The 11,301-nt window shown below is 44.9% G+C and overlaps 1 protein-coding gene across 4 annotated transcripts in view; it reads left to right on the forward strand.

The window, feature by feature from the left end:
- Nucleotides 1-7,171, forward strand: part of SSB (small RNA binding exonuclease protection factor La) — an 85,552-nt gene extending 78,381 nt beyond the window's left edge. For all 4 annotated transcript variants that reach the window (XM_030208914.1, XM_030208913.1, XM_030208916.1 and 1 more), the window contains one exon: nt 6,665-7,171. In XM_030208914.1, the coding sequence (XP_030064774.1) occupies nt 6,665-6,846 (182 nt within the window). In that variant the 3' untranslated portion in view covers nt 6,847-7,171. The remainder of the gene's footprint in view (nt 1-6,664) is intronic.
- The last annotated feature ends 4,130 nt before the right edge of the window (nt 7,172-11,301 follow it).

The following is an 11,301-nucleotide window of genomic DNA, read 5'->3' on the forward strand; positions in this document are numbered from 1 at the left end:
CTAGATGATTGGATAAAACAGTGGCTAGTAATTTTGATTTGCTATGAAGCTAAGAGATAGGCCTGTACGATTCTGGTAGTGAGTGGCCTTTCCCCAGTTTAGGGAATACTACTATCCGCACTGATAGTGACCTAGGTAGTTGCTTAGTCTCTCTAATCTTATTAAACATAGCAATCAGTGACTCTACAACATCTGGTAAATAGTAATTTATAAATTTCTGCTCTGTATCCATCCGGACCAGGTGGTTTTGTAGATTGAGCTCTTATGGACCGCCCACTACACCTCATCTGCCATAATAGGACGATCTAATTTAGCAGACTGCAAATGAGTCAGGTGAGATAACTCGAGAGTTGCACGGGGACAGAAATCTTGCCTGTCCCCACTGGAATCTTACCCATCCCTGCAAAAGTTTAACCTGTCTCCACACATCCCTACAAGAAAACCTGTCCCCAACCAGTCCCACAAGAATTTAATGGTATGTCTGTATGTATTTATTTATTTAGATTTGCTTACACCTTTTTCAGTTGTAGCTCAAGGTACATTATATTGTATATGGGGTATTTCCCTGTCCCTGGAGGGCTCACAATCTAAGCTTGTACCTGAGGAAATGGAGGGTTAAGTGACTTGCCCAAGATAACAAGGCGCAGCAGTGGGATTTAAACCAGGCACCTCTGGCTGTTAAGACCGGTGCTTTTTACCACTAGGCGGCTACTCCTATCTTTAGAGAAGTACCTAATGTAATCTTTAAGGTTGCTCAAATCCTTCCAATGCTGGCCAGCGTTGTCCTGTAAATAACCGCTTCATCATGGATTTTTAAACTGGACCAGAGCTTCCACTATCAACTTTCATTTACATTTCTGCAACCAAACATGAATAACTCAAGTGCAGCATGAAAGTAGTAATCCTACTAGAACCGATTTCTACTCTGTGCTGCTCCATTTCCGTGCAATTGCTACAAGCACTAAAAAAAGAAAAAAATATTTCCAGTTGGCACGCTCAGTCTCTCTATGGGTTTGAGCCACAGCACTGCAGGCAAGGAACGTAAGTTGAAACTTGGAACACTGGTGCGCACACGTAAAACTTTTCTTTGATTCATCGGCGTGTGATGAGAGGTCGCCACATGCACGCGCCAGTAGGTCAGGTGGCATCTGATGCTTGTGCCTGTGTCAGAGCTGAGTTCTGCACATCAGCCTGGGAACAGAGAGGTGTGGTAACCCCATCAGATAATACCCAGGTGAGAGGAACAGAAACAGCACCACATGAAACAACAGTAAGGGTTGTAATGCCGTCCCAGCCTCCAACATCCCATCCCGTTCCACTCCAATAAGGAGACCCACAACAGTTGCCAATCACCAACCATTGCAAAGTTAATTAGGGTCTGAGCTGTTATCCCTACAGCAATATGCCAAGATAAACCATAAATACCAAACCCATCCTTGAGAAGTACCACCCAGTAAGACTCAAAGCTGTACAGTAGTCCCCCTTAAAAACAGTTGGAACTAGTGTGTGGCTTTTCCTCTTGGTGCCCTTAAGGATACTGGTTTAACTTGATGCCCGTCGTGCTTTGCATCTTCGAATGGGCACAATATTATTCATATTTACATTTTTTTATTGTTCTGGTTAAGATGTTGCTAGAAGATAAGTTTTATAAATACTTGCTTTGCTTTCCTATATGGGGAATACCAAAATTGAGAGAGTTTTCACACTTGCTCCAGCAGAGGCCAAAAACTAGAGCTGGATTTAGCCTTTTCACCTGCAAATATTCCTTCTGTAGCAAGGTTCAAGTATTTATAGAATAGTGGGAAGGTCATAGAGCAGCTGGTTAGGAACCAACAAGAGGGGGAGTTATTTTAAATCTGATTTTTAGTGGAATGCAGGACTTAGTGCAAGAGGTTTGGGGCTGCTTGGAAGTAGTGATCATAACATGATCAAATTTGAGGTAATTGGAGTGAAGTCACTAAAGAAATGTGCTGCAACAGCATGAATGTTGAAAAATACTATCTTGGAAGCGTAGACCAGTTGTAGTTCATGTATCAAAAAAGGCAAACCAGGAGGCATGATTAAAAGCCTCCTTTCATCTTTTCAAAAAATGGAAAAAAGGAGAAAACAGGAAGCAGTAGAAGCACAGGGGAATGTGAAAATTAAGCCTGCTGTAGAGGCAAACGCTCATAGTAAAAACTTTTTCAGGTACATTAGGAGCAGAAAGCCTGTGAGGGCATCAGTTGGTTCACTTCCTCTTCAAGGAATTAGATACTCAAGGAGAGCAAGGCCATAGCAGACAGACTAAATGAGTTTGTTTGTTTCAGTCTTTATTGAGGAGGATGTAAGAGCTATATTTAAGGGTGATTATGAAGGAACTGAAAACTTTTGGTGTACCTGGAAGATGTAATAAACCAAATTGAAAAATTAGAGTGGCAAATCACCTGGACCAGATGGTATACATCCTAAGGTACTGAAGAACTCAAAAAATGAAATTGCAGATAAACTATTGGTAATCTGTAACCTGTCATAAGATTGTAAGGTGGCCACTGTAATACCAATTTTTAAATAATGTTCAGGGGTGATCTGGGAAACTACTAGTAAGCTGGACAAAATGATAGAAATGATTATAAAGGGGCAAAATTTACTGAACACGCAAACCTGTTGGGACAGGTTGGATTCAGCCAAGTGAAGTCTTGCGTCAAAAATTTGCTTTTGGAGGTTTGTGTAAACATATTTATTTATTTAACACATTTGTACCCCACATTTTACCACCAATTTGCAGGCTCAATGTCGCTAACATCAAACCGTAAAGGCAGTTGCCAATCTGGTAACTATACAGATAACATAGTGTAGAGGACAGGGAGATTTAAAAAAAATGGGGTATAAGGGCAAAAGGTGAAAGGGTAGAAGTGGTCAATACCGTCCATTAATTTGCTGTGTTGCAGAATATAGGGACTTACGTTGGATCCTTGGGGTAGGCCTTTCCGCATAAGCTGGTGAGAGATTTCCTGAAATTAAGATGATTGTGGATTGTTTTCACAGCTTTTGGCAGTACATTCCATAGTTGTGTACTTATAAAGAAGGTGGAAGCATAAATGGATTTATATTTGAGACCGTTGCAGTTAGGGTAGCGGAGGTTTAAGTATGAACGGGATGATCTGGATATATTCCTGGAAGGTAGATTGATTAGGTTTGTCATGTATCCAGGGGCTTCTCTGTAAAGAATTTTGTGGACTAGGGTGCAGATTTTGAAGGTGATGCGTTCCTTAATTGGAAGCCAATGCAGTTTCTCTCGAAGGGGGTTAGCACTATCGAATTTGGATTTTCCATAGATTAATCTGGCTGCTGTGTTTTGGGCGGTCTGTAGTTTTGGATAAAGGTGTAACATAACATAACATAGTGTGCCAGTTGATATAGTGTATTTAGATTTTTAGAAAGCTTTTGACAAAGTCCCTCATGGAAGACTCCTGAGAATTTAAAAAGTACTATTACTACTTCTACTACTTATCATTTCTATAGTGCTACTAGATGTATGCAGCGCTGTATACTGGGCATAAAGAGAGAGTTCCTTCTCTACAGAGTTTACAGTCTAATTAGGACAAACAGGACAGATAATGGAATTACTAAGGTGGGAATGATGAAACATGGGTACTGAACAAGTGAGTAAGGGTTAGGCGTTAAAAGCAGCATCAAAAATGTGGACTTTTATTCTAGATTTAAAGACAGCCAGAGATAGAGCTTAACATACTGGCTCGGGAAGCCTATTCAAGGTATATAGTGCAGCAAGATAAATGGAACGGAGTCTGGAGTTAGCAGTGTAGGAGAAGGGTATAGATAACAGATATTTACCCAATGAACGGAGTTCCTGGGGAGGCGTGCAGGGAGAGGTAAGAGTGGAGAGGTACTGAGGAGCTGCAGAGTGAATGCACTTGTAAGTCGTCAAGAGGAGTTTGAACTGTATGTGGAAAAGGATAGGGAGCCAATGAAGTGACTTGAGGAGAGGGCTAATATGAGAAAGGAGGCAGTGTTCTGTTGTGGATTGGAAACTGATTAAAAGATTAGAAAAAAGTGGAGTTAAATGGCCAATTCTCTATCGAAGGTGAATAGTGTAGTGCTGCAAGGATATGTACTAGGACTGGTGCTTTTTAACATATTTATAAATAATCTGGAACTAGGAATGATTGAGAGTTGCAGCTGAGACAAAACTATTTAAAGAAGTTAAATCACATGTGGACATGTAATTGCAGGGTTGGAAGACTGGGCTTCCAAATGGTAGACAAAATTTAATGTGGACATGTGCAAAGTGATGTACATTGAGAAGAATAACTCAAATTATAGCTACAAGGTGCTAGGTTCCACATTAGGAGTTGCGACTGAGAAAGCATTTAGGATCATCCTAGACAATGTTGAAATCTGCCCAAGATTCAGCCGTGACCAAAAAAGCAAACAGTGTTAGGAATTACTAGGAAAGGAATAGAGAATACATCAGAGTATCATAATGGTATTGCTCTATGGTGAGACTGCATCTTGAGCATTGTGTGCAATTCTGGACACCATTTCAAAGAATAGGTAGTGGAACTGGAAAAAGCACAAAGACAACCAAAATGATCAAGGGGATGGAATGAAGCTCGTATAAGGAAAGGCTAAGGAGGCCAGGGCTCCTTAATTTGGGGAAGAGATAGAGGTCTATAAAATCCTGAATGGAGTGCAACAGGTAAGTGTTAAATTGATACCCAGCTGACCGTATCTGGTCAACATTCAATCTCCTCACCACTGAATCAGTTACACAAGCGACTCATAGGTTCACCAACACCCACTGCAAACTGGATACATGTCCCAGTCATCTGCTTAAATCCCCCCCCCCCCCCGACCACTTCACAGAAGACCTCACATCCTATCTAAACTTCATGCTACGACAAGGTCTCTTCCCCGAGCAATATGGTAACATCCTACTCACCCCAATACCAAAAGACACCAAGAAAAACAATGTGGAAACTCAAACGAATAAAATCTTTCTTCCCAAGGGAAACTTTTTGAAACCTAATACAATCAGTGGTTCTAAGCCGCGCAGATTACTGCAACGGAATCTATGCGGGATGTAAAGAACAACTCACAAAAAAACTCCAGACCGCCCAAAACAGCAGCCAGGCTGATATATAGCAAAACACGATTTGAAAGTGCCAAACCCCTTCGAGAAAAGCTGCACTGGCTCCCAATCAGAGAACGGATCATCTTCAAGATCTGCACTTTGGTCTACAAACTTATCTACAGTGTAGTCCCAGGATACATGATAGACCTCATAGATCTCCCAACCAGAAACAGAATCGGATCATCACGATCATACCTAAACCTACATTACCCAAATTGCAAAGGACTTAAATACAAAACAACTTATGCATCCGGCTTCTCCTACATAAGCGCACAACTATGGAATGGACTCCCAAAAGCTGTAAAAACAATCCATGACCACCTAAACTTCAGGAAATCACTAAAAACCAACCTCTTCAAAAAGACCTACCCCACCGATCCAACGTAAATCCCCACACCCAGCAACACAGCATAACCAATGATCGTACTGGACAATATACAATCTTTATTCCATTCGACCCTCAGGGTGCCTGATTCACACCTACCTCATTTGACCACTATATAACCTTGTATTTATCAACCAACTTGGCAACCGCCTTCACAGTACTATGTAACCACATTGAGCCTGGAAATAAGTGGGAAAATGTGGGGTACAAATGCAATAAATAAATTTACTCTTTCAAAAAGTACAATAACTAGGGATACTTCCATGCAGTTACATAATGACACATTAAAAATACATAGGAGAAAATGTTTTTTCACTGAATGCATAGCTACGCTCTGGAACTCCTTGCCAGTGCAAATGTTAAAAACAGTTAATGTACCGTGGTTTAAAAAAAAGTTTGGACAAATTCTTGGAGGATAAGCTTTTAAGGTAGACATGGGGAAAACCATTGCTTATGCAGAGGTGCTTGTGACCAGGACTAGCCACTATTGGAAACAGAATTCTGGGCTAGATGAACCTTTGGTCTGATCCAGTAAGGCAAATGTTCTTATGTTGTCAATGTTGTAATTCCTTCTATGGATACAGGGTGGACTTAAGAATTTTTTTCAGCATTGACAGTCTGGCATTTGTCATAAGATGTACAGTTTTCTAGGATGTTCTTTATAGTTGATTTTAAAAACAAATCTGATTGTTTAAATGTAATCGTATATCTTGCTATCCTGGTAAATAGCATTCAGAGTGGCTATTTCACACTTTACATATGATGTATATTGACTGAATTAAATATTGATGATTTGAGTTTTAACAATATAAAAATATGGAGCTCAAAAACAGGGTGTAAAGGAGGGGAAAAAGACCAGTACCTGGAAATCAACTTCAGCAGTCTGCACTGATGTATTAGTAACTTGTGCCCCCTAGATAGTAGAGAGGGGCTCTGGGGGCTAGGAATGTAGTGGGGGACACTTCTCCAGAATAGTATGAAGTGAAACAATCATCTTGGGAGCCAATTTCAGCTTGCCTAATACCCTTTTACGCCCCCACCACCACAACGGGCCAGACCTTAAGAGTAACATTCTTAGGCTTATGTTTGTTTTCCCAAAGCTAATAATTCTTATCTTATACTCAACCAACTCTTTTTATACTTTGTAGGTTTAATTAGTGCTAAGAAAGAAATGGACACAACTGAAGAACCACCATTAAAAGAGCAAAAATTCAAAAATGAGGAAGAAGTTCCAGTTACTCCCAAGAAACGAACCCTGGGGAAAGCAGATGGAGCTCAAGAACCTTCAGCAAAACAGATAAAATCTGACCAAGGTGCTAGTGAACAATAGTGGTTTGGATTGAAAAGATGGAGGTTTTAAATACTAAGATTTTTAAAATGTTTTAAGACCTTCCTAGTTTTGGAAGTCAACTCATAGCAAACAAAGTCCACTTCAAAATCAACCTGCAATGACGGCGATTTTTGTGTAAATTCATTTCTTCAGGTGCATGACTTTGCCAAGGACTTGGTTTTTTTTTTATTTATAATTTTGTTTATACTATTTACTTTAGGGATGCCTTTCTTCCTTCCAAAACAAGGGAAATTTAATTTAGCCCAGACAAATTATAAAACTGATATTGCTTTTGTTTCAAGTATCAATAAAATCTTAACTGTAAGATCCTTTTTTCTTTTCTGGTTTTAAGTGTTTAGCCCATCCTTCCACCCCTTGAATGGCTCTAAGCATGGAGACTGAAGTGGGCTTGTTATGCCCTTGGACTAACTGGTGCATTAAAGACTAGAGAGTGGAACAGCAACACCATGACAAATGACTGACTGAATCGAATGTGCCCAATTAAAAATACCACAATATTTTGGGGGTTTATGATGTGTCCTATGCAGCGTGTGGAGGAGGGAGGGAAGGGCAATAGGGATGTGCACATTACTACAAAAGTGGAAAAAAAGTACAGTAGCCACTGTGCAATAAATTCAAAACCTGTACTTGTATCCTGTTTGAAAAAGGGGAATGGAGCAATCGCACCCATTACTCCTGCTCCAGTGGTTCTGTAATCCAAAAATGGGTTTGGAAGACCCAAGCCACCAATGGTTTGTTGAACTGAAGTAATCCAGAGGCCAGTTACTGGGCAGGAGTGACAGGATTTCTTCAACCCCCTTTTCCAATCAAGATTATTCAGGGCAGATGGGGGCAGGGGGAAAGACATGAGGGGGCGGAGTTGTTACCTAGCAGCTGTGGGACCTGAATCTAAAAAACATTTTGACCTTTAAAAAAAAAAAAAAAAGGGGGGGGGGTTGGTGATTGGAAGGTTTTAGTTTCAAATGTTACAATATCACTAGTGTGCATGAATATGTGGAAATTTGTTTCGGAACAAATTGGGATATTCAATATGAACATTCTGAGCTATTGCCGCACATTGTGCTGCTTAGCTCATGTGAGTTAAAAGGTCCTTTCTCCTTTCCCTGAGGAAATGGTAAAGACCATCTTTTTTTAAACAGAAAAAATAAAAAGCCCTTGACAATTGTTGATCACCCTCATACTTCATGTGGTATTGTCTTTTGTGATTACCTTAAAAAGGTTGTAATCAAAACATAGAAGCAGCTTAGTGTTAGATGAGGGAATGAGGATATTTTTCCTTTCTTAGAGCAGGTTTGTGGTTTGCACTAGTATCCCTGACAACCGCTTGTTTTGGTCAGCTGGCGTTCTTGTTCTAACGCAGGAAAAATGACAATAGCAGAGTGTTCATTAGTACAAGTAAAAGATGCAGCAGGGTATCATTGCAGATCTGTGAATACATTGCTCATATTTTACATAAGTACTAGAAGCCACTGCTAGCCTAAACAAAGGAAGAGAATGGTACACGCTTTATAAGGCCACAACAATCAGCAAATGCACTTTTTAATAATTTTAGGCAACTTTTACAAATCCAACCATGTAAAAACACTTCTCCGAGGACAAGCAGGCTGCTTGTTCTCACTGATGGGTGACGTCCACGGCAGCCCCTCCAATCGGAACACTTTCTAGCAAAGTCCTTTGCTAGCCCTCACGTGCCGATGCGAACCGCGCATGCGCGGCCGTCTTCCCACCCGAACCGGCTCGTGCCGGCCAGTCTTCTTTTGTCCGCGCTCGGTACGGTCGTGTTTCGCCGTTCGCACCCCGAAAGTTGACCTCGCTCGTCGTTTTTGGACTTCGCTTACAAAAAAAAAAAAAAGGTGTCGGAAGGAGACCTTTTCGGTCTGTTCCCCTTCCTATATTTCTAGTTTTGCCCCAGTAAGTTTTCTTTCGTCGTCGGAGTAGGCCTTATTTAGGCCTCGGTTTGAAGTTTTCTTCTCCCTCTTTTTGTGGTGCCATTTTCGCCATTTCGAGTTTTGATCTCGCCGGTGCGATTTTTCCGCCCATGACATCGAAGTCTTCCAGCGGCTTCAAGAAGTGCACCCAGTGCGCCCGGGTAATCTCGCTCACTGACAGGCACGCGTCGTGTCTTCAGTGTCTGGGGGCTGGGCACCGCCCGCAGGCCTGTAGTCTGTGTTCTCTTTTGCAAAAGCGGACTCAGGTAGCGAGATTGGCCCAGTGGAACGTTTTGTTCTCGGGCTCTTCGTCGGCATCGGCACCGGGAGTATCGACTGCTTCGACGTCGTCGGCGCCCGGACCTACATCCTCGCCCCCGGTTGCATCGAGGCATCGGCCCTCTGCATCGGGGCCGAGACATCGGAGGGCTGCGTCGGTGCTACCGAGACCTCCTCGTCTGCTGTCGTCGTCGGACGGTGGTGCTTCGTCTGGAGTGCAGGTGAGGGCTGTCCATTCCCCTGCTGGTGGCGGTGAGCCTTCGGGTGGGTCTCCCCCTACCCTGAGGGCTCCCGCGGTACAGCCCCCCCGAGACCAATCTCCTTCGGCCTCGGCCCCGAGGAAGCGACGGCTGGATTCTACGTCCTTCTCGTCGGTGCCGGGAAGCAACGGTGACATGCTTCGTTCCAAAAAATCGAAGAAGCATCGTCACCGGTCCCCTTCCCGTGTCGGCACCGAGAGCTCTGGGTCGCCGAGGGAGTCGGCACCCAGTAGGCATCGGCACCGAGAGGACCGCTCGCCCTCTGTTCAAGAGGTGTCGGTGCGCTCCCCTTTGGACAGCCCGGAACAGCCTCCACGTCCGGAACAGATTCTGACGACATCACCTGCATCGGCTTCCATGTCTTTTTCCACAGCCGCTCTGCACGAGAGTCTCCGGCCCGTTCTCCCAGAGATCCTGGGAGAGCTGTTGCGCCCTACCCCTCCGGTACCGGGGGTGCTTGCGTCACCGGTACCGTCGAGCGAGGCGCCGGCTGGCCCCTTGCCTGGGGTGAGGTCTCCGACATCGGTGCCGCTTGCAGTACCGACTGCGGTAGCCTCCCAGGAAGGCTCCCCGACTACGTCGGCGGAGGGAGCTTCGCCAGTGCGGGCGAGGGAGTCTACCTCTCGACGCTCCCACCGTGGCCGTGGTTCCACAGAGTCGAGCCGGGCATGGCTGCAGACACAGGTCCGTGAACTTGTGTCTGACACCGATGGTGAGGCCTCGTGGGAAGAGGAAGAGGACATCAGATATTTCTCTGACGAGGAGTCTGAGGGTATTCCTTCTGATCCCACTCCCTCTCCTGAAAGGCAGCTTTCTCCTCCCGAGAGTCTGTCTTTCGCTTCCTTTGTCCGGGAGATGTCTACGGCCATCCCCTTCCCGGTGGTTGTGGAGGACGAGCCCAGGGCTGAAATGTTTGAGCTCCTGGACTATCCTTCTCCACCTAAGGAAGCGTCCACAGTACCCATGCATCATGTCCTAAAAAAGACATTGCTGGCGAACTGGACCAAGCCATTAAGTAATCCCCACATTCCCAAGAAGATCGAGTCCCAGTACCGGATCCATGGGGACCCAGAGCTGATGCACTCAGTTGCCTCACGACTCTGGAGTTGTGGATTTGGCCCTAAAGAAGGCCAAGAGTTCTAGGGAGCATGCTTCGGCGCCCCCGGGCAAGGACTCTAGAACCTTGGACTCCTTTGGGAGGAAGGCCTACCATTCTTCTATGCTCGTGGCCAAAATTCAGTCCTACCAGCTCTACATGAGCATACTCATGCGGAACAATGTGCGGCAGTTGGCGGGCTTGGTGGACAAGCTCCCCCCTGAGCAAGCCAAGCCATTTCAGGAGGTGGTCAGGCAGCTGAAGGCGTGCAGAAAATTCCTGGCCAGAGGGGGGTGTATGACACCTTTGATGTTGCGTCCAGGGCCGCTGCTCAAGGTGTGGTGATGCGCAGACTCTCATGGCTGCGTGCCTCCGACCTGGAGAATAGAATCCAGCAGCGGATTGCGGACTCGCCTTGCCGTGCGGATAATATTTTTGGAGAGAAAGTCGAGCAGGTAGTAGAGCAGCTCCACCAGCGGGACACCGCTTTCGACAAGTTCTCCCGCCGGCAGCCTTCAGCCTCTACCTCTACAGGTAGCAGATTTTTGAGGGGAAGGAAGACTGTTCCCTACTCTTCTGGCAAGTGTAGGTACAATCCTCCTTCTCGACAGCCTGCGGCCCAGGCTAAGCCCCAGCGCGCTCGCTCTCGTCAGCAGCGTGCGACTCAGCAAGGCCCCTCTGCTCCCCAGCAAAAGCAAGGGACGAGCTTTTGACTGGCTCCAGCAGAGCATAGCCGACATCCAAGTGTCAGTGCCGGGCGACCTGCCAGTCGGAGGGAGGTTGAAAGCCTTTCACCAAAGGTGGCCTCTCATAACCTCCGATCAGTGGGTTCTCCAAATAGTCCGGCAAGGATACACCCTCAATTTGGCCT

Source organism: Microcaecilia unicolor, chromosome 7 (assembly GCF_901765095.1).
Source record: "Microcaecilia unicolor chromosome 7, aMicUni1.1, whole genome shotgun sequence".
Classification (NCBI taxonomy): domain Eukaryota; kingdom Metazoa; phylum Chordata; class Amphibia; order Gymnophiona; family Siphonopidae; genus Microcaecilia; species Microcaecilia unicolor.